Source organism: Amblyomma maculatum, chromosome 1, assembly GCF_055883805.1.
Source record: "Amblyomma maculatum isolate TAMU_Amacu chromosome 1, ASM5588380v1, whole genome shotgun sequence".
NCBI lineage: Eukaryota > Metazoa > Arthropoda > Arachnida > Ixodida > Ixodidae > Amblyomma > Amblyomma maculatum.
In genome coordinates this window covers 60,145,994-60,169,853 of record NC_139344.1, presented here as the reverse complement: position 1 = coordinate 60,169,853, position 23,860 = coordinate 60,145,994, and the positions used below count along the sequence as shown (strand labels likewise).

The window sequence follows — 23,860 nt, the reverse complement described above, 5'->3', positions numbered from 1 at the left end:
TGTTGCCTGGATTTTTGCTGGACAGCCGCCCTGAATCCCTAGCAATCCCTAGGTCGGATTGTCCCTAGTTGGGGGCACGGCGTGCCGGCGGGCCACCGCTCATCGCCCGCCACCCACCCTGCTTGGGGATGCCGCCGGTGCCGCGGCGGCGGTTTGGTGCCGTGGCTTTTGTTGTAGTAAACGAGACTGTGCCTGTTGCACGGACGGGTGCGATCGAACTGACTGGCGTGCGCGCCATGAACAACCCTGGCACATCTGCTGCGGCTTCGGTACAGAAAGGTTAGTGCCCGGTCTGTGAAAAGATTTTAGTTGTGGACAAAGCATGCCAATGAAGGTGCCGCCATGTTCAAATTTTAGCTGCCCGTTTTGCGTGCAATGTTCGTGGTTATATGCTGTCCGCTTACCGTTCTTATTTGTCACATACTGCAGGGATTTGTGCCAAGGTATGCACTTGCAGCACGCGCCAATTTAGCACTGTTGAAGGCGAGCACTGCACTGTCTTATGATGCTGCTAACTGGCGCTTGATGCTTTGTCTTCTATCAACCAGATACTCACGGCACTCGTCAGTGATTAGCTGCTTAGGGCGACGAAGCTCATTTTATGCTTTTTACGTTCTTGGCCCCGATTCTCCATACGCTGTTCGTTTTGATCACATCCTGGTAAAGTACTTGCCCATGATATCGCTCGAGCATCACTAGCTTGAAACTAGTGATACATATTGAGCACCAAAAGCTCGAAACTAGCACTGAACCTTTCACAGCTAAAAGCGGCAGCTATATGGATGATATTCTGTGTACCCTTGATGAAATTTTGCCTAGTTTGCGTCGGGTACGACAAAAGGATAAGCTCTGTTGAGACAACAGAAATGGTAACGTAAATACCGTTTAGACAACTCCATTGTAGCACGGAGACCACGTAGCGGTGCTTCGAAGTAATGAACTCGCTACTGAGCTCCCCTTTTGTGTGTGTGATTTTTTTTTTCCTGTACCTTTAGTTTCTTACACTCCTCACTAGAGCCCTGCACGGGTTGGATTTTCCAGCCCCTTCCCTGGCCCACGTTTGAAGACCATCCCGGATCCATGGTTCCAAGCCCATCGGCAATGATTACATGGCCCGGACCCGGCCTGCGCTTCCACGACAGGGCCTGTGCCAAACCTGCAAAGTAAGTCTGAACAGACGCCTTAAAAATGTATTGCTTAACTAGCACATAACAGTAAATCAAGATGAGAGACAAACCTTGCAAAATATTCTTGGTAGAGAAGGGCACAGCTAAAGCACCGACAGAAGCAAAGGCATGGTGAAGAATATTTTGACAAGACATTTTATGTAAAGCTATCTAGCACAATGTACATTTAAAAGGTATGGATTACGGGCATTTTAACTATGACTCCTTATAAGCAATTGGCTCTTGGTGCAAGTTCTTTGCTTAATCACCTACAAAAAGACTGCCCCTGGCAACTTTGCCCCAGGAACATGAGTGGGCAAGGGCAGAAAAAACCAAAATTTACATATTCATTGAAGAAATCACAGCCACATTGTCACATCTCTGTGGAGACGAAAAGCGGTAGTGTCTGTTCATCTGTTCATTGTGCATGTATATGTTATTGGATATGTAAAGATTCCTAAAGCAATAAGCTGTTATCCTACAGCATTTATTATAGCGTAGAGACATTCTTTGGGGGGGGGGGGGGGGGGGCAAAGCAGACAGTCAGAATTTTTATGAACAGATGGCTGCCTGCCGAGCAGTCAATTGAAGGTCCTTGTCCAGGGGCTGTTATGAGGCTTCAAATGTCCAGCCGTTAGCGGTAACACAAAGGTTAGAAGCTACCCTCTTGCTCACTGATTGCTGAGAAATCCTAAGCTGATGGTGTTGAGTACTTCAGTAGGCACGTGCTTATGCAAACGGGCTGTGTCATGCATGAAGCGGGAAACGCATGTGAGCGAAAAAGTGAGCGAAGCGACAAGGCGGCGCAGCGTAAGCGATCATGGTTCGCTCCGTCGCCTACTGGGGAAGACACATGCACGCGACAGCGCGAACCGAGCGAAACGGCGACAACGCTCTGTGTAGGTTGTGTGGCTGGCATTTGGCTGGCATAGTGGCTTAGTGCACCATCAAAACTATTGCCAAATCCAACAACGGTCATAACGATTGCAAGAATTAACGTTATTTTGCGACAACATGGCAAAGTAAAATGTATTTACAGCAAACAGTATCGAATGTGTGTAACTTGCACTGCTTGCACTGTAATCGGCACGAATAGTCACGTGACCCCTTGTTTCTATTGTTGTTTCGGTTGCGATTAGACGTTCTTTGAATCCTTGGCTATCCACCATTGTTCGTACAAAGCGAAATGTTTACGCGGTAATGCACAGTCACAATGCAACACAGCAAAATAAAGAAAGCATGCGAAATGAACGGCAGTGACGTACGCTCACTTCCGGGCGAACGAGCGAAATTTTTATTTCGGCAGATCCGAGCGACGAGCCAAGCGACACATGCATTTCTGTTCGCGCGAAGGCTTCGCGCGACGCGTGCCGCCGTCGCGTTCGCGTGAGTTTTCGCGTGCATGCGATTCAGCCTTGACAGGTTACAGCACTTCATAACACCTCCATTGTAGTACAGTTCGCTATCGAGTTTTGAGCCTTTCCTTTTTAACTTTTTTCACTTGTGTCATTGAATGCAGCCCGGCATGTTCGTACTAAATTACTTGGACAAAACACCGAGTGTCACTGATTAAACTCTGTTTACAAATGAGCTTTCTCTCATTCTCTGTCAACATATGTACTAGTAGTGGTTTATTCATAAACCACCGGAATGATTTTAGTGCTGGAATTCCATCTCCAAAAGAAGCCATACACAGCTTTACCCAGCCTGGCCTCGTTCCGCCACTGCTAGCTGCAAGCCCAGGCCTGCATGTCAAGGCCGAGCCAGGTCCTGACCCATAAAAACGGCAATTTTCCAGCCCGGCCCAAGTTTTCGGGCTGCCCGAATTCATGCTCTGCTCCATACACTGTTGAAATTATTTGCCGAGAATAAGTTCTCAGCAGGCAGTACTTTGGTAATCTTTGTTAGGAAGAAATTACATGCCATAATTTTTTTGCCCTGGAAACTTGCTTACACGACTACCTCAAAAATATCACCCAGACGTGTCCCTTGCCTGCAGTCGCTTGCTGTACAAACAGCATTGCAATTTATTTGCTGACACTATGGCGCATGTAGTATGAAACAAAAGGAGGTCATTATTTGCTAGAAGATGATTGTGAAAGTATGAAAAATTTCAGTCACTGCTATTTTCATGGGAAAATGTCGCATGGCCTTGTATAGCCAATTAGGGCCAATTGATGAGAAATTTTTGCTCAAGATTTCTGCCAGCAGAGTAGGCACTGCTGTCATTTCTAATAGCTATTTCGTTGTTCATTCATTTGCAGCGGCACCAACATGTTCTGTTGTCTGTGTTTTGTGTGCCCATATTCTGTTCGTTGCTTTAAAACATTTCTGGGTAAGTGCAGTCGAGACCGCGAGCATAGTGTTGGGTGAATTCACCAGGCGGCATGACAAAAGGAGGCAGTGTGGTGTAGAGGAATCCACTTGCGCCAAAGACAGAGACTGCAACCATGCCAGACAGGTTGCCAAGACATCGAACGAGAAGCCAGACTAGCCTATTGCCGAGAAGCTTACCAAAAGCGGAATCAAGCCAAGACTGAAGCGGCAGCTACAAATGCGGCACCGGCCGATGGCTAATGCTTTTGACTTGGTTCAAAGAGAGCTGAACCTCTGCAATATTTAATATTTCATAACAAAGGCTTCAAGGATTTGCCTCAAGTGATTCCAGGTAGCCCTGCATGCACAAACCTTTGTCACGGATACACCTGCAAGAAACAAATAGTGGTGCGTAATTGCTCCAAGCGATGTTCTCTTTGTTTTCCTTTTTAACTTGATACCATAAAAAGCACCCTGTGTGGCAGCACCTGCTGACTTGGTCATGTCATGTGGCCTTGTGATGTCACACAACCTGGCGGACAGTCATTGCAGTGCTGCGTCACCTTCCTGCCACTTGCCAGATACATGCCCATAATTTTTCATGGATGCCAGATTTTCTGCAGTATGGGACCCATCACAATATTTTTTGTTGCCAGATTTCAGTAGTGCAGTGTTTCGTGACTTTTTTGTCACTTGTCCGGCAGCAAGACACATTTATTGCCGAGATATTTCGATTTGAAGTTGAAGAGGTCTGTTTTCCTTCCAAGGGATTTAGACTTGGGAAAATGATGCAAACGATGGTGTAAACATAGACTCCGTGATTCTTGATGCATAGCGAGCAGTGCAATCTAGCAGCAGCTGAAATTAAAGCTACAGTTCGCCAAAGCCGTCTATTTGTTTGCACCAGATCCTGAGCTTGACTGCAAAGTTCTCGCAGTGAATCTTGACCTTTGCACCCACAGAGCATGCGGTGCTTTTTAGAGTTGAGGTCACTTGACTAACAGGATAGAATGTACGAATGCCGGCGTGGCGGCAAAGTTTGTAGCTAGCGAAGCTATGGATGCGGCCACTAACATTGCCGAGCTACCATCACGAGTGACGAGTAAAGACTGCTACAGATGGTCTTTTTTGAATAGCAGCAAGGCGTGAACAATGCATTGTGGCAGAAAGTTAAAAGAAAGAAGGGGTACACAGGGCCTGTTTTGCTCAATTTATTTCGTTTCCTTCACTATTGTATTTCTTAATATGAACCAACTTAGCTCCCTTTCGTTCAATGCTTCCTTGGGTGTCTGCACCTTATGTGGTGTACTCTAACGTCGCTGCCCTGCAGATGGCAAACTGATGTGCCAGTAAGGTCTGTGCATGCACGCTGGGACAGCAGAAAATAGAGAAACAGAAATATTACGAGATAGTTTGGCAAACTCCTATGCTTATCATAGATATGAGACATCGGTGACACTATTAACAGCCAGCAAAAGCATTCAGCACACTTGGGATGCAATTGCACTACACAAGTAATGTAATGCGAGAGGTCTCAGCTGTTCGTGTGGCGCAATGGCTAAGACATTCAGTTAAAACTCCAAAGGACTTAGGATTAAATCCTGTTCGAGGTCGTTTTTTTTTTTTTTTTTTTTTTCATTTTTTTTCGCTTTTTTTTTTTTTTCCCCTTAAGCACCCATGCAATTTAAATCTTACTTTTTCTAGCCTTTCTTTTCTTTCCCAGCTCCACTCGGGTCTGTGCAGGTTTATTCTGCCCAGTAAGTTGTAACTTAATCCTTTGTGCATTTCATACCAGATTTTTCAATAGAGAAGCGCTTACTGAGGCATGAACTTCATCAGAGGAAAACTCTGATGCTCCGCACTTGTAAACCAAAGCATGTATATCAAAAATGAAACCATGTGGTGATGCCAAATGCATAGCTGTGACTTCAAAGAACCAAAACACCAAAACGAAACTGACTGCCTGTGGCACTGCCAAGCGCAAATTTATTTTTGGCTCCCATTATTTAGCCTGTCTTTTTGCCATTTTTGAAACAAAAGTTAACAATTCAAACATGCAACCATAATACATGTTAGGCAGCCTCCGGGATCCCTTACATGTCATTGTGCATGCATTTGTGATTTCTGTATTTCTGCAATGCCTGCATTTCTGTTCTCTTTTTTCTACCTTATAAGAGTTTTGTTTTCAGTGAAAGTGGTGTTTTTGTGATTAGGAGCCAGTATACCATCGCTGCAAGCCTACTTTTTCTTTCAGTGTTCCTTTAGCACTACTTGCAGGTCTACTGCAGGTCTTTCGTATTGCACTCTGAACAATTTTTTACCCATGCTTTTCATTAAGATTTTCGAAGCATGATGGGTTGTAGCGAATGGATTTGATTGCACCTGAAAACTTCAAACACAAATTGAGAGCGTGTAATTTCTCTCTCTTTTTTTTTTTTTGCTCACTGCGTGTTCTTTGCGAATGATGAATTTGACCACTTGCTTCACGAGGGAGGGCTCGAGGACGTTGAAGCTACTTTGATTGCCCGTCACTAGGCACAGTTATAGCAGTCTCGTAGCTCACTGGGTGCATGAGGTATTTGAGGTTACTACTCCTTATCGCCATAGACACCAGCAGGCTCAGCATATGTATCTAGGCATGCGGCTTCTTGTTGGTTGACCCCTATCATTTATACTGCGCAGTTTGTTGAAAAATGGAAGCGTACAAGTTGACACAGGAAATGAAACGCCATGCAGTCCTCATCGCACTGGCCGTGCGCCACAGCGACTTGGAAATTGCCAACTTTCTAAATGTTGCGAAGCCTTTCGTTAACAAAGTGCGGACAGAACTAGTGTGCTGTGACGGTGACGTGGCATCTGTGGCGAAAAGGAAAAAGCACAGTCAGCGGTCAGACGTCGTCAGAACACCTGATTTTCTTCAGAGGCTGCAAGTCATCGTGAGTGACAACCCAGAGAAGTCAATGTGGGACATTGCAAAGGAGCTCGATGTCGTAGAGTCAGCTGCCAGGCTTGCTGTGCACGAGGACGTGAGGTACCATTTCTGTGTCATGAGGAGGCCGCAATTCTTTTCTGGTAAAGCTCGGGAGAATCGTCTGCTCTGGTCCAAGCGCTTGCTAGGCAAGCTGAAGAGCCTGGAATGCTTTTTTTTTTCTTTCAGATGAAAAGAACTTCGATCAAGACCAAAAAGCTAATTGCCATAATGAAAGATGGCTTTACGGAAGCGCTAATGAGGTGCCGACAGCATTGCAGACAAAATTTCTGTCTGTGATGGTGTCAGCAGCCGTCGGCAACAAGGGTGATGTCATGCTGCCACACTGTTTTGCAGAAGGACTCCGCGTTAATGCTGCCGAGTACGCAGAGGTGCTTGCCACCGTTGTGAAGCCCTGGACTGATACTGTTTCGAAAGGAAAACCTTGTGTCTTTCAGCAACATTCGGCTCTCGCCCACACCGTCTGAGTCACCCACGAGTGGCTGGCCAACAACTTCCAATAACCACATCACTCCCAACTTGTGGCCTCCTAGTTGTCCAGATTTGAATACACTCGGCGTCGTTGAGAGAGAAGCCGACAAAAGGCCACATAACACAAAAAACTCTTAAGGTCGCCACTGCGAACTCAATGGGCAGTACCTCTAAGAACCACCTGATCCGTGCATGCAGCCATTTCCGAAGCCGAATTGAATTGGTTATTGCTGCAAGTGGCGAATTCATTGAGTAATGTGAAAATAAACAGTAAGAGAAATATCTCCTAAAGTTTGGTGAAAATATATATTGTAAAGAAGACAAGGAACGGAAAACGCTGCGGCATCGCCATCACCATCGCTTGGCTCCGGCGCCCATCTCTCGTGCTTGAAGCTGTGCCCTGCTGCTGACAATTCGACCCTGCTGTGTCCGAATTACTGGCAGCGCTAGACGTTCAAACGAACTATTAAATCCACATTTCAATATATATTTGCTGGAGATATTCTCTGCCTGAAGCCAACATTGCATCCTCAAATGCCTCGTGCACCCGGTATATTGCAAGATATGTGGCTCGAAAGTTCAGGCACAAATCAAAATGTAGTACTTATTCTGTATCTAATTTTGAGCAAATTATGTGTGCAAAAAAAAAAAAAAATTCATCTCAAATTTTGACCACCGAGGTCTTCTTTATACGTCTGCAGAGCTTGCAAAGCTCGTAAACACGCTGGAAAATTCGATTTCTTTAAATTATTTATTTCATTTCAATAATTGAGATTAAGACAAGCAGCATTCATAATTTTGCGATGTTTTTGAAAAGCCCAGAGGTTCCCGAGCCTGGACAGAAAAATTGAAAATGACAGAAAAATTACTCTTCGCATAGAGAAGTTCTACGTCCAGATGAGGTTCTGTTTTTATGTGAAGTCACTAAACTAAGAGCAGAGCTCTAAACCAGAGCAGATAATGCACCTGAAGGTGAGGAGATGGAAAAAATTATATTCTAGGGCTCTGTTTAATGACTCTGCCCGCGTCTTGTGTATTTTCAAATTTAGCAGCTTAATTCATTCACGTGCTCGTAGTTCAGTGACATTTTCATATAATTCTGTAGTGTTTCTTATGTTGGTACCATATGCTTGAACTATTTATATTCACTTAAAGGGGTCATGACAGCTAAAATTTGAGCATAAACTGATTATTGCATTTCACTCCATTCACGTTAATTATAAATCCTCCAAATTTGAGATTTCAGTGCAGTAGATAGTTTATAATGATTTTTTATTATTAATAGCGAAAGCAGCTTTATGGTTTGGCAACCTTGGGCGCTGACGTCACACGATATCATCCCCATGTTTTCTGCTATTCATGGTGACTGCGGCACTCTTGCATGCATGCCGTGGATTGTGGTCACTGAGAGCCTTTTTCTTTCTTCAGCAAAAATATTTCATTCGCATATTTTTTTTTACTTTGGCAAGCCTTCACTATAGTGCGCAACCTTAGCGATCCTTGGACTTGTTTTGGGCTTCGTCTAGAGATTGTCGAGAAGGCCAAAATAGATGTGCTCATGCTGTATTATTTAAGCATACAATCTGAAGCACATTATTCTTACGTTTTGAGAGTTAGCTTGTTTAGCAACAAGCGCTCCCATATATAAAAAGGTACATGTCCAACGTTTCCTTCCTGGTCTTAAATCTGTAACCAATCAGCAACACAGTTGATATGAATCGAAGTTCGGTTTACATCCGGCTTCTGTTTTGGTGAGCAGTCAAGGTCGACAAGTCTCGTTCTGAATGAGGCCAATTTGGGAAAGCGACCCACGGTTTGCCTTTGCAAGTGTGAACATCGGTCAGTCTGAGCGGTTCCTTAATCGCACACCCTTTGCAATCCTCAATCGTGAATGGGCCTTTAAACTGCACGCTGGTCACATGTTGGTTACAGTCAGTCTGCAGTAAAACATCTTCAGAACACAGCGGGCCTGTTTGTAAGCAGCACAATTTCTGCTGCCAAGAAGGGTAGAAAGGCCTTTATGGCTTATTGGAGATTTAATTGACCACATGCTCTGAAGTTTCTTCAAAAAGCCGATATTTCTGCTATAAAACATTAACATTTCTGCCTCCATAGCTGTTTCAGAACGTCTGTCCTGCTTTCTGCTCCATTTAGCTGCTCCAAAAAGCATATTTGCTTGCTCCAAGAGCTGCTCTAAACACCTATTTTGGCCACGCACACATGGTACTGCTTTTCACGAGCCCCTGTCCAAAAGTGCTGGAAGAAGACAATAACGATGCTATTTTGGGGCGTACTTCACGCAACTTCAGCACTCAGACTTCGACTACCTTGAAGGAAAGTCATCCTTGCCACTTAAGAGTGTTCAAACGTGGACTAGCCTCCCTTGCGCTTTATAATGGCGTTCGCACCCTGACCGCCTACTTACTTGTCCCTGTGGGCCTTCTCGATGAAATCCTACAGGCACTTCATGATGAGCCCACAGCTGGGCGTCTAAACTTTATTTTACTCTGAGTCGCATTCAGGTTAAATAATATTGGCCCATATTGGCCTCGTCTATCTGCTAATGTCACGCACTATGTCAGGAGTTACTGCGACTGCTAACGCCACCGAACACTGCTAACAAGACTGCAGGATATACAACCAAACCAATCACTTGTGAGGCCATTTCAACAGATCGGCATGGACTTATTAGGTCATTTCCCGACATTGACATCTAGCAATAAGTGGATAATAGTAGCAACTGACTACCTGACTCGCAACGCCGAAGCAAAGGGCCAAAGGCTTCTTCAGACTAATTATCGTTGTAGAAAGCGAGAAGCACAGCATAATATCTGTCGTGTAAAAAACCCACTTCTCGTTGTCCGTGGCATTGTCCTCCTTGCATGCATTAACAGTCAGTCGGCCTGAAAGTTAAGCCGATGTAACTAGTTTCTCGCTTTAATGTCAGCACAGTAGCCTGCCGCGCTGTTGCTGCCGGCTAGGAGCGGAGAAGCAGGTCAACTCTATTCCACCTTGTGTATGGCAGGGAGCCCGAAAATTCCAAAAGCACTGTGGAATCTACACTGCAGAAGTGCGAAAGGCTGAGCGTTGCTGGTGCACACGGTGCATCCGTTTGCTCTCATTATCATTATCAACTAAATGCACCATTATCATTGCTAATGCCGTCATTGTCATTACCACTAATTGCAGCGTCATTGTCAGCGCTACTATCGTCGCATGTGAGACAACCTCAAGCTTGCCTTGCAGCGCCGGCTGAGCACTTCGCCATAGATGGTCCAGCGAGGTATACAAGTACATCGTACTCAAGTGCTCCAACACCAGATGGATGCTTTGAACGCGAAGGTTGGCATAGGAGTACGGAATTCCACAAGCCGGCCTGTTGGAGATATTCCAGCTTGCGTGGAGAGAGCAGATCCATAACCAGGTTTGAGAAGCAGAAATGAAGAGATGGCACAGCGAAGCACGGGCGAAGTCATCCCTGGCGGTGGACTCCAGCACAAAACACACGATCGCTAATGAGAACATCTATGACAACACACGAAACAGCGGACGGCAACGGGTTACTCTGCGAGGCACGGAGTGGTTTTCTGCGCACAAGTGCTCCGAGTGCGACGCAGCCGATAAAACCATACAGCATGTTGTGATCGAGTGCCCGAAACTGTGGCCCTCCTCCCTACAACTGCGACATCAGCACTGATGGAGACTCTTTCGACAGCACTTGGTCTGCAGTCGATGTCACCACCCAAAGAGCACACCCTGGGTAGGGCAGTAGAGATGACAAAGCACCGCCTTGACTGGTGGCGTAAACGAAAAGTTGAAGGACTCCCCCCTTTTCCTTCCTCATTTCTTTTTTCTGGACTTTTGACCAATGCACAGCAGTTGGTATAGTTTTTGTTCTTTTTCTACTCCTTTATTTATTGGCCCAATGAAGAACTCTGTGATCCCTCGCTACAAAGGGGAGTGGCCGCATTAGCATCACGCAGACAAGGAGAATTATGATGTGTGTTTTAACTCATCCTCATGATAGACAAGGGCCCGCCGGGGTGGTGCAGTGGTTACGGTGCTCGACTACTGTTCCGAAGAATGCGGGATCGAATCCGGGCTTCGGCGGCCGCTTTTCAATGGAGACGAAAGCAAGGCCGCCTGTGTTCTATGCAATGTCAGTGCACGTTAAAGAACCCCAGGTGGTCGAAATTTCCGGAATCCTGCACTACGGCATCTATCATAGCCTGAGTCGTTTGGGATGTTAAACCCCGCAAACCAAACCAAATCACTGTAGACAAGATATATGTGCAGTTCACGATCCCGGGCGTGGCGCAGTTGGTTAAAGCTTAGGCTGGCGATGCGAGGGATGCAGGTTCGATTCCCGGTGGATGCAGGATTTTTACCTTTCCGATGACATTAGTTTCGGTTTCAGGTGATGTAATTTGATTGAAAGCTATATTGTGACCGAACGAACGCCGACAGCATGAGCCATTAAAGCGCAGCTGCATCACTTTTCGAGAATTCTGCGACATTCAAGAATTTGACTCTCCATAAGCTGTCGGTAATGCTTGCAAAGTGTTTGTGTGCTATCTTTAAAACTGATGAAGTAATCAACGATTACAATTCGAGCTTCTCCTCACAGCACTGAAGGACTGCGTAGAAGCTCGATGATGACATCACGGACGGTAATAATTTTTCTTTACGTTACCTTCGCCCACATCATGCGGTGCCTTTTTTGACGCCATCAAACAATGTTTCTGGGCCTTCAATTTTGGTAGCCTTGTTTTTACTTCTCCCAACCAAGCCATTCTATGCGGGAAACATACTGGTGCTGTCAATGACGTCATTATGTGCCCCCCAAGCGTCGCTGTGTGGTGAGGAGAAGCTCGATAGCTGAAGCGGTTTAAATCGCTATTTGCGCCATTGTTTGAAACGCTAGCGCGAAGATATCTTGCATGCTTAACCTGGAACCTGTAATCGTTTGATTCCTTGAAACTCATCAAAATCTACAACTACAAAATCTAGCAGTTTCCCTTTAAAGGCTTTCGCCTTAATACAGTGCTCAATGTCATGCTGATGCCACATGTAACGGAAAAGGAAAGCCTCAGTGTCACTGCCTACCTTCAGCGTGCAGAAGTAGCCCGACGACTCGCCCAGCTGCGCATAAAAAGCCAGCAAGGCACCAATGCCTAACGTAACCTACAATGACAATGAAGATTACAAGCCAGCAGACCGATTTTAGGTTTGGATGCTGAATCACCATCGTGGATTTAATGAAAACCATAAATTTTATGCTGCTGTTTCCGCAAATCAAGTTCACTCATCTAGATGAAATGGGCTATGGAATTGTCCCCAGATGCTGCTGACAGCACCCCAGGGATGATACATGTCCAGAAATTGTATGTTGTGTGCCTAAAGCCCTATTATAACTGATGGGCACTGTGTTTATATTTTGCTTGATGTTTATTTTTGCCTACCTTTCTATTCAATGTAGAGCATTGGGCCGATGCTTCTTTGAGAGGGAAGTCATACCGTAAAGCTTTTCTTTTTTTTTTTCACGCTTTACGCCACCTGGACGCAGCTTTTACTCTTTTTGTTGTACAATGATGATGCACAGATTTACCTCGAATAATTGCCACAACACAACACTGCTTCTACATTGTTCTTGATCATTGTACTTGGCAGGTTTACCTCTGTTTCCTTGCTGCCTTTAAACTGAGCACTGAGCATTCTGTTGTTCAATGACCAGTGCCTTTGTCGTGATTGGCACCTTGTTGCAACGAAATAAACTCTGAAAGTGAATCCAGTGTGCAGATAATGCTGTCAAACAAAGTACTGAGTTCTTTTTGGCTGATAGTAAATGATGGAATAAGAACACAAGGTTGCAAAGAGCATATGTAGGCTCTTGAAGAAGTTACCTGTGCTCCTTCTGCCATTAGCTTGTTAATCGGTGTGATGAACCACTAGTTAAACACTATCACCAACCAAATTATTCATTAGAACCCAACATTTCGCGACCAACTCGGTCCCTTCCTCAGGGGCGACGAAAGTTCGAGGCCCGCAGTAGCAGGCAGCGGCCTATGCTTGGCCAATCTGAAGAAGAATGTCTATACACGCGCCTTTATTCCAATGTGCTTCCCGCCGTCGAGCTAGCAGGACAAGAGGGTCGGTCAGCACGGAAACGACGAAGCGCCCTCGCATTGTGCTCCCATACGTGGCGGGCATCAGTGATGCGCTTGCACGCATCCTGCGCAAACACGTCTGTGTGTCGCACAAACCTACCTCAACAGTCTGCCGTTTTCTGCCGCTACCACAAGACCGTATTCCCAAAGAAAAATAACCAGGCGTTATTTATAAAATCTCGTGCTCCGAGTGCTCTGCCTCGTATATCGGCGAAACAAAAAATCTGTCGGCGCATATTGCAGCACAAAAATGACGCCCGGCAATTGAACTCGAAAAGCAACCCCCCTCGCCGAGCACTGCGAATGTGCCGACCACAAAATCACCTTTGACGAGGTGAACATACTTGATGTGGAGACCAATCCTTTCAAAAGACGTCGCGTCTTTTTTCGGTTCATCCGGCTGACAGCTGCAGAGTGAACAGGAATCCGGGGACGCTACCCTGGCTCTGCTACACAATTGGACTTCGCCACGTGTGCCTGCTACTGCGGGCCTCAAACTTCAGTCGCCCCTGAGGAAGGGACCAAGTTGGTCCCGAAACGTCGGGTTCTAATAAAAAATTTGGTTGGTGATGGTGTTTCTTAAACTTTTGTTTCAAGTACCCAACCAGGCAGAGTTCCATCGAAGACGTTGTCGTTCAAATCAATGAATCACTAGGAAAAGCTTTAGGCCTTTCCAGTGGCGGCATCGTAAAGAACCGATGAGTGTGGAGGACAAGTCTATTTGCCAAGTCTGAACCTAGTCAGAGCCTCTATAAAGGCACACAAAGGACAACTTCATAAGAAGTTATCTAGCTCATTTTGGATATGTTGACATTCATCCAGCAGTAGTTATGGCTGACTGCATGGCAGTGTAGCCTAGCCTCTGAAATCTGCTTCCAAAAATTGATGTCAACATACGCAGTTTACTTGTGCAATCTGCTGGTGTTGGCAATACCTGTACTTTTTTTTTGTATTTTGTATTTTCCAGTCTACAAGAGTTCTGTTTCTAGCTGTCTTTTTTTGAGACTCACTTTTGACAACTTGGAAAATCTTTCTTTTTGCAGAGTTCAAAACCTGGAAGGACCATATGGAAATCTGTGAAGTGGCTCATTTTGTTAGTGGCAGGAATGGCTCATCTGCATACCATGCAGGTTTTTGCAAATGCACATCTGTTTGTTAGCCGACTCTGAAAAATATGAGGGCTAAGGAACCTGTTCCACGTCATGTTCAAAATAGGCTGTGCTTATATGCCTAAGCTGCTTCTGACATTGCCATGGTGCTTTTGATTTTGTATACAAATGCTATCTGAATAAAAGGTGCCTACGTATTTTGTATGTTTAATGAACTCAAGCATGTGATGGCTCACATGCATGACATTGTTAATGATGGTCCCCAAGATACACAGCATTTAATTGATGCTAATTATATGGAGTTAGCTGCACGTTAACCCTGTAACTGCCAAATTAACTCCCGAAAAACATACTAACATCGCCAGGTTTAGTTGTAATGTTTTTCATACCATTCTAATTCAAAAAAGTTTCCTTCATTAGTAAAGCATGCTGTCACTTCGCCATCTTTGTTTTTTTTTTTTTACCAGTGTATGCACATCGCAAACGGGGTCAGAGTAACTGTCAGTTACAATACTAGATTGTCAGCAAAGCTGCTGTCTGAACTACTTTACGAAAGAGCTCTTTTATTTTTTTTGAGGCATCACTGCCACCGGCACTCTTTGTGTGTGGCACTATCATAAAGTGACTTTTGTCATGCCAAAAATGTGTGCTAAAGACTGAAATGCGCATTTTTTTTCCATGGATAACTATGGCTCTGTAGAGTTGAAAATGCAATCAATGTATTTACCAAATCTATTCCTTTTTCATTGGCAGTGCAAGCAATGTAAGAGCAGGTTGGACAAGTGCCACTTGTCACTGGCAATACTGGCACAATTGCCAATGACAAATGAAGCTCCAAGATAAAGGACTAAGCCAGCATATGGTTTTGTGGATGCGGAAAGTTATGTGTAGTTAGTCAAGTTTGTACACAGTCGTCTGAAAGATTCTCAACATTTTTACAATGATTATTGCAGACCTGCAATGAGACACTAGAATATTCACTTTTACATAGAAAAGTGATGCTGCTTCAATAGAGGCAATATGCGAAAATGGCCGTATGATATGCAGCAGTATTAGTAGTGCACAATAAAGGTTCCCAAGAGGCTAAAATTGTGGCCCTCCTACAGCCTGGAAATAAAACCCCATATACTTTGCTGATATGCACAGAAATACTGCCTGTTGATAACTAGACATACGCTGCACCTACCTCCACCATCTGTGCTTGCCTTGGATTGCAATGCCTTATGTAACATGCACAAAGGGATTGTACTTTATTTTGCAATTAATTTTGCATGTACATTTTGGTGAACTGTCTGCAGCCACAGGGCCTGCTTTTGAGCTGCATAGATTGTTTTCTCCTCATGGAAGTTTACAGTTGACAAGTGTTCTGTTCGGTTTATAGGGTTTAATGTCTACAGGCTATGAGGGATGCTGTAGTGGACAGCTCCAGAAAATTCTGACCACCTGGGTTTTTTATGTGCACTGACATCGCAAAGTACAAAGCCGCCTTGCATTTCGCCTCCATCAGCTGCCACTGCAGCTGAGAGTAAACGTGTATCCTTGGGATCAGCAATCAAACTCTCTTATCACTGAGCCACCGCAGCAGGGTACAAGTGAACATGGCTGAAAACAGATCCACGACATGAAAAGTTTTCCCAGCTGGTGTACCTGTAGGCATAAGTTCAGGTGCAGAAACATTTTCTACAAGATTCTGCCTTGCAAACAAGCAACATTTGTGCACAACCTGCAAGGAGGCTGCAGTGACAAAGCTAAGGTAAAGCTTGGCCACAAAGCTGCACATGCAAAAAATGAAATGATGCATTTTGAAAAGCCCAATGCTCAGCTTCATTCAAAGATGTGTACACAGCCAAAATTCCTTTCGCCAAACATGAAATCCATGTTTCCTGCACAGCTGTTGTGCATAAGATGCCCATCTGAAAACCGATAATCAAAAGTTTCGCACCTTGCTTAACTGTGAGGAATCCATTTTTATTGCATGCTTCATGCTTACTCAAGCTGTTGGGCTGTTCCTAATTCGTTAGCATTGTGCAAATTATTGCAGTGCAAGTTTGCCAGCTGGCTAATGTGCATCATTTAAAATGATGCACTCTAGCCCGCAACCAAGCTTGAACAAAACTAGCCAGGGTTCTTCAATAAATTTGCATTTCGGAAACACCCTGGAGCCTGAAAGTTGCAAGGAATGGCGATTGCTAAATGGCTTTTTTCAGCTGCACAGTGCCTTCAATAAGCTCAAGCTTATGACACTATTTGGCAGTAAAGTCTTCTACTGGCCTGATTGGTGCACTATCCACAAAAAAGCATTGGCACACGTGCTGAGCAAGTCTAGATTAGGAAATGTTAAATGGTTCACAGGGCAAAGCACAAGCTGCTTTATTCTAGGTGTAGGAAATTACCAACATTACAAAATAGTTAGAGGGTACGTACACAGGACAGGAAAGGAAATGGCTGACTAAATATTCTCAGCCTGTGGAGTCATCTGCCCGACTGTTGGGTCAAACGCTATGCAACCACTAGATAATTCCATTCTTAAAAGCTTGGGCTCGCCTCATGACAAAGGCATTAATATTTCTCTATTTTGCTGCATTAAATAGCCGTATTGCTGACACAAGTTGCAAGTCTGCGAAGTGTTCACTAGACAAACTGCTTTCAAGCAATGTAAACCGTGAACGCCACTACTTCTACCGTTCCACTAGCACAAGCAGCAAGCATCGGTGCCGGAGAGCTTCTAGCAAAGAACACTCAGAAGCATAAAAGTCGCACAAAAAAGTGCCTCGGTAGTAGTTAAACCGCTTGCGTTTTTCATTCCATAAGGTAAATAAACATGCGGTGCCGTTTCGAATGTCATCAGCAGAGCGAGGGGTGCAGACAAGAGTAGTAGCCAAAGGAGAAATCTTCCCTACCGTGGTGGCATTCTATGCCATCAAGAGCAGCTCCCTCGAATACCGCGCGATGGGCCCTACGTAGCCGCAGTGCTCATCAATGTGCTGGGCGAGGAAAAAAGGTTAATAAATTATATTAAAAGCGATGGAATTCGGGCAAAAACGGCGGTAAGCAGATCGGAATAGAGTTTGGACAGCCAGAGAAAAGCCTACATTTTTTGTCCTGATTCAACCTCCTTAGTCCCGGCGTCAGAAGTGTGCACTTAGGTGCACACTTCTGAACCTAAGCACAAAGATATAACTTTCATAAAGCACAAAACAACCGGCGCAACAAAACGCAACATCTCGTATAGCGGGAACAATCGCGCCGTCGCGAGGACGTGCGGCGGCCCTTTGACGTCTTATGTCCTTACCTGCAAGAAAAAGCAGCACCTTGGATGCGGGACGTGTTATTTATTAGCGAGGACCGTGAAACTTTGTAATGGGTAAACATTCAGGACGAGAAATCTTCAAAAAAGACGGTCACTTATGCGTCTCAGCGCAAAACATGGAGGCAGCCATCTTGAATGTTTTGGTTTTTTTCTCTTTTTGGTGTACATACACAACAGATGGCGCGAGACGCTACAAAAACGATAATGATGATAATGGCCGCGAATTTTGAAAATTTAATTTGCGCAGAAGGATGGCGTTTTTCGCTTAAATTAGGCGCAAATTCGACGAGTTTATAGGCAGACGCCAGGCATGAAAGGGAGATTCAGTTTGGCCACGAAAAAAAATTTACGCCATACATAGCATAAAAACAAATCCCACTAATAGTCATTTTCGACTTGAATTACACTCGGAGACAACTTATGGCAGTGTGGCCAAGGCTAGGCAGAAAATGCAAGATAGGCCAATGTTCCCTAGCCTTGGAAAAGGAGCCAACTCACCCCTAGTGACTTTACACTTTCTCTTCAATTTATCCCTTTCACCCGTCCCCTCGCCTTCCACAAGGCAAGAGGACCATGGCCTGTCCTCTTTCCTTTCCTGTCTGGCCTTGGCCACAGTGAGAGAAAAAAAAAAAAAAAATGGGGGGGGGGGGGGGGGGGGGGTATCCCTTAGTATATACATAAACTATACTGACAATGAAACATGAACTGATCGGGCAGCGCCTAGCTTGTCTGTGCGACCCTCCATAGCAGTTGCAGATCCTGTATGGCCCGAGAACTTGTGTTCCGTCCAAAAAGCAAGGAAAGGCACAAGCTTTCTAAACTGGTTTATTTTATTTCATACATACTGCTAGCCTCCTTTTGGAGGCTGTTGCAGGTTTGGGGCATAATATAGAAACAGCAAATGACAGGAATACTGACAATCCACACTTGTCTAATTTTTATATAGTTCTATATGGCAGTGTGGAACAAGAAATGGAAAAGAAGGATATGATACAATACAATCACGCTGAAGACACATGTTTCACTATATTTGTACAGAGGTCAGGCTACACATATATAGGGTACTCAAGGAACAATTGCCAGCCGTGAACTGAACCCATCTAGTGATGAGCAATTAACCACTTCATCGGCTAAACCATTCCATTCGCGGACCGCCAGGGGAAAGAAGGAGAACATGAACATATCACAGCGTGCTCGATACTCGACTAGATGCTTGGAATGACGCATTCTTTTGTTTCTCTGTGGTGACAGTTTAATAAATTTGGAAGCTGTATGCAATCAAGAACATCCACACCGTGCGTGCTGCATAGCAAACAGCCTTCGGATACTTGCCGTTGAATCAAACTATAATTGGAGTCTCTATAAAAGTCCTGACCATGAACTACAGTACTTTATGTTGCTTTTCACCTCATCTTGGTTTGCAACTTCAGGTTTAGGTTCATTGCACTGGCAAGTTCTGAGTGTAACTATAGGCAGGGGTGTTGGAAGAGGAGGAAAGGCAGGGAGGTTAACCGAAGAAGAAACCGATTTGCTACTCTGCACTGGGGGAAGGGGGTAAGTGGATATAAAAGTGATGTGTAAAAGAAAGTTACAGAAATATGAAGTCAGTACTGTCACATCACAGCCATATCACGTCGCATCGCAGCAAAATCACAGTCTACCGATCAGGCCCGTGGTTTTCATGAAGCAGAGCAGTGCCTGGGAGGTCTTCACCGCAGACGATCGCCGCAGCCAATGGCATATAATCTTGATTTCTGTCAGCGGGTGTCCATATAGACACTCTAGTGCAGGGCAGAGAAATTGTTTTTCCGCATTGTATGTGGTCCACTCGCAAAGAATGTGGCCTATAGTCTTGTCAGACCCACAGGTTGCACATGCAGGGCTATTAGCCATATCTATCACAAACGAATGAGAATTTGTGAACGCTACACCAACCCACAGGCAGCACAGCAAAGTTGCTTCACGTCGGGGTAGGCCGTGTAGAATCCGGAGCTTCAGGTCAGGAGCAGGGGTGCCGAGAGGCCTGTTCTGCTTATGATATAATGACAGCACCACATTTAAGCTGCAGTGAATATGTTTTGTTAAGAATGTTGCAATAAGTGGGTACCGCACGGTTGCTGATTTATCTATACATAGGAGAGTGTCCCCCTTATATGATACAGGGAAAGAAATAACCACATAGCAATCAAAAGGATGGAGGAAGGAGAGACTGATGACAGCATGCTTTCTTGCCACTGAAAAACTGTGGAATAATAGAAATCAGGCTAGTGCCAAGAGACGGTTGGTTGGTATCTGGTTTATGGGGTTTAATGCCCCAAGCATCTCGAGTCGTATGACATCAAGAGAAGTTGTTATGGAAAAACCAAGCACATATAACAGTAGGACAAAAAAAAAAGACATAACAGAACTTGCCCAGACATAACAGATAAACAAATAAACAGACAAGTGTAGCAGTATAACACCAAAGCATTGTGCCTTACAACATATTTACAAATTTGCTTCCATGTGAATGAAGGAACTTGTTATAGCCTTTTCAAGATCATGGAATCAAGCATGTTGCATGCAAGGGCAAAAGTGGCTGTAAGCGTGGGAAGGTAACACAAGCCGCTGACAAGGAGAAAGCTTTGAAACAGTTCACAGGAATAGGGAACGTAAGGCACAATGAGCAGGTACAGGTCTGGACAGTATCAAGGAAGTGACAGTGGCTGCGCACGATTGCATCGCATGAATGTGAAATGTGTAGCCTCTCAAATGACGTCAATGTATCCATATGCATTTGCATTTTAGCGTGCTGTTGCTGTTTGTTTGCTTTTCTTTTTTTAGCGAAGTGGGGGCTTGACTATGGCAGGCCTGAACTGTTTGAGATCAAGTTAAATATTTATCTAAAGCTTTCCCGAGGCCTAAAACTCCATTTGTGTTGTATCTGTGGAAATCCGATTTCCCATCATCATTCTGTTGTTCTGTAAACTGATGTCCATTTAAAGCAAGAATAACATCAGGAGAATGTGGCTGCTAATATTTAATTTCGCATCAGATGCTTAAGCTAGGGCAGCGCAAAATGCTGAAGCCAGTCTAGTGCTCAATAATACTGGGTGAGAGAGAGAGAGAGAGAGATATATTTTAATGGCAACAGGAGATGTCTGCCTGGTGGTAAGCCTAGCATGCTACTCCTGATGAGGGTTGAGGGATGAAGGTGACAGTGTGTGGGAGGGGAAGGGGAAATAAATGAGAAAAAAAGAGAATCGGTGCTGGATGAGGTTAGAGCATTGAAGGATACTGGTTTATATCTACGGCACTCACACGCCATGCACGACTATCCTACGAGGGTGTGAAGGAGCAAGCAGTCGGAGGTTGTAAGCCCAAGCCATGGATGACAATAAGGACAAGTGAGCGGATGTCTATACTATGAGGTAATGCTAATTTAAGCATCTAGATCGTCATCATCATCCTCAGCCTGACTATACCCACTGCAGGGCGAAAACCTCTCCCATATTCCTCCAATTAACCCGGTCCTGTGCGAGCTGCATCCACTTGACCCCTGCAAACTTCTTAATCTCATCCACCCACCTAATTTTCTGCCGCCCCCTGCTACGCTTTCCTCCCCTTGGAATCCAGTTTGTTGCCCTAAGCGACCATCACTTATCCTTTCCTCGCGCTACATGTCCTGCCCATGCCCATTTCTTCTTCTTGATTTCCATTAGAATGTCAGTGACTTGAGTTATTTCTCTGACCCACTCTGCACGCTTCCTATCTCTTAACGTTATCCCTACCATTTTTCTTTCCATAGCCCTCTGCGTTGTCCTCAACTTTAGTAGAACCCTCTTTGTTAGCTTCCATGTTTCAGTCCCATAGGTAAGTACAGGTAAGATGCAACTGTTGTATGCTTTCCTCTTGAGCGATACCGATAAACTGCTAGTCATAATCTGGGAGTACTTGCCAAATGTGCTTCATCCCAGTCTTATTCTCCTTGTTATTTCCCTTTCATGGTCCGGATCTGCTGTTACTACCTGTCCTAAATAGATATATTCGCCTACCACTTCCAGTGCTTCGCTACCTAATGTAAACTGTTTTTCCTTCCCTAGGCTATTAAACATTAGCTTAGTCTTCTGCATATTGATTTTCAAGCCTACTTTTTCACTTTTTCTGTCTAGGTCATCATTCTTTGCAATTCATCCCCTGAGTTACTTAGCAAGGCAATGTCATCAGCAAATCGCAGATTACTGAGGTATTCTCCATCTACTCTTATCTCTAACTGCTCCCATTCTAGATGTCTTCTTTCTTAGATTCTAGCATCTAGATGTCACTGCATAAATTGTTCATGGTTTTTTGTGCACCTATTTCTGCTTACAGCTTTTTCTTTGCTTGCAATGTAAATTATTTGTGTTTATTTGGTGAATCCCCCCTGATGCAATGCCCGCAAAGGCCCTTAGGGTATTTGAAATAAATAAATAAATAAAAAAAATATATGGGTGTGTAGTGCTAACAGTGAGTGCTGGAGTAGCTCGGTGCAGTAAGCAGCCAACAAGTGTGGCAGTTACGAGACGTAGTGTTGGGTTGAGTGCTAGGGTATTATAGCGTGCGTATAAGTGTGTATTGCAACCCAGATTCAATTTCAGTTTGGTGGAATGACTATATTCATTGGGTATAGGGTGTGGCATGTCCAGACGATACCAACGACAATGGCAACAATGTGGCCTCACAGATTGACACTCATATGTTTTAATTGTTGCTATAAATGTTTTTCAGTCACTTAACAAATTGCTATCCATAGCAGAAACGATACTCATGCACTGAAAAATAAAATGAAAATACTGAATATAATGCACATATATATACCTTGGTACATGTACTGTACATGTAGGGAGCCAAGGATGCGAAAGTTGTCCAGAATAAACGAGCGGCTGCGTCTCCAAGACTGCTGAAAGTAAAAACAAAAAATGGCATAGACACATGTAAACACTGAAATGAAGTGAGTGCTCTACCAAGCAGCATTGCATATGAGATATCAGCCCAAGTTTATAGTCTACTAACATGTATACAGCAACAAGGCAGCTGCAAGTGACCTGAAGGAAGTTAAGCAAGCTACCTTCCTGGCCGCATTTTGGCAGCTCGCTGCATTCGTTACTCTGGGCCTCAAGCGAACTACTGTATATTGTGTCATAGTGTATATATATATTTTTTTATTTTTACCTACCCTATCCTTTCTCCCTATCGTTCACCTCTTTGATTTCCTCTACCCCTTCCTCGCTATCCACCGCCCCTGTTCAGGTGCTTCAGATATCAGATACCGGGGTTGGCAAACATCTTTTCTTTCCTTTTGTATATGTAATAAAATAACCACTAAAACAACAAATGCTGCTAATACTAATCATCTTAAATTAGAATCAGATAAGCAGCAAGCTGACACAGTATAGTGCCTACGTTGTCGTGTTGCGCTGTCGCAAGCTCCTGATAGAAAAAAAAAAAATGTATTTGCGCAAAGCTTTGTTGGAAACAATTTCATTCCTTCCAAAGTCATTTTTGCTATACTGCTTATATATCGATACATGTTCTGATAAAACACACGAGTTTTGCACCGTCTTCAGATTGCTTTCCGAAGCTAGAAGGTGGCATCCATGCCACAGAGATATAAGTAATTGACAAATTGCACGCTAATTTCGATCTGTCATATCTGCAAGCTCAAAAACAATTAAGTACCGGGTTGCAGTTTACCTTAATTCACTGCTGAATGACACCTCTCGCATTGATTTCGCGGACAAAAATGGACACGACACCCACCTACCGCTGCACTCAGCGCACAATGTCAAAAAACAACAGCAATGACAATGGCTTACGTGAGAAGCGACGGCCGATGTCGTCAATCCAAAAGCTCTGGCGCCGTCGGCGACAACGAGGAAAGGGCCGAAAAGCCCGCCAGCCCGCCAAGAATCTGGGGACAAATTCAGACTCAACTAGGCACATAATAGTCAGCATTTAGGTACTTTGTAAAAACATGGCGTTCAATGCGTTTGGGGAAATCTAGGGACAAAGTTTTAGCCGAAAAAACCCTATTCATGGCGGGTTTTAGTCTCGCCCATATGGGACACGTACCTGGCACCAAATACTGCCACGCACAAAATACGTCACGTTACGTCATCATAAACTAAGCAAAATAAAACAAATGTGCGCAACAGCAAGTGAAAGATTTATAATACTAATTTATAACTTAAAATGTTAGCTAAAAAAAGGTTCCTGATCATTTTATTAATAATTTTAACTTATGTAGGTATCGGCGGCGTCGGCGTTTGGCGTTTGGCGCGTTGGTCGCGCTGGCCTTTTTATTTTTTATGGCC

The 23,860-nt window shown here is 44.4% G+C and overlaps 1 protein-coding gene and 2 long non-coding RNA genes across 7 annotated transcripts; 1 reads left to right on the top strand and 2 right to left on the bottom strand.

Annotated features, from left to right (window-relative positions):
• Nucleotides 1-14,415, top strand: LOC146202537 (uncharacterized). 3 transcript variants are annotated; one of them, XM_084588202.1, is made up of 3 exons: nt 1-279; nt 1,016-1,163; nt 14,153-14,415. In XM_084588202.1, exons 1-3 carry the CDS (start codon nt 129-131, stop codon nt 14,187-14,189), a joined length of 336 nt encoding a protein of 111 aa, XP_084444328.1. In that variant the 5' UTR covers nt 1-128; the 3' UTR covers nt 14,190-14,415. The 3 variants fall into 3 exon arrangements, 1 of the variants encoding a protein (XP_084444328.1); XR_014703717.1 differs by having other exon boundaries at nt 11-279; nt 996-1,163; XR_014703716.1 differs by having other exon boundaries at nt 57-279; nt 1,042-1,163.
• Nucleotides 14,416-14,827: 412 nt separating this feature from the next.
• On the bottom strand, nt 14,828-18,132 carry LOC146202536 (uncharacterized). Its single transcript, XR_014703718.1, has 2 exons — nt 17,511-18,132; nt 14,828-17,202 (listed from the first exon to the last, which is right to left on the bottom strand). It is a non-coding gene; the product is annotated as an uncharacterized LOC146202536 (long non-coding RNA).
• A 203-nt stretch (nt 18,133-18,335) lies between these two features.
• Nucleotides 18,336-23,583, bottom strand: LOC146202535 (uncharacterized). 3 transcript variants are annotated; one of them, XR_014703715.1, is made up of 2 exons: nt 23,363-23,583; nt 18,336-22,446 (listed from the first exon to the last, which is right to left on the bottom strand). It is a non-coding gene; the product is annotated as an uncharacterized LOC146202535 (long non-coding RNA). The 3 variants fall into 3 exon arrangements; XR_014703713.1 differs by having other exon boundaries at nt 18,336-22,443; XR_014703714.1 differs by lacking the exon at nt 23,363-23,583 and adding an exon at nt 23,241-23,343 and having other exon boundaries at nt 18,336-22,443.
• Nucleotides 23,584-23,860: the final 277 nt, after the last annotated feature.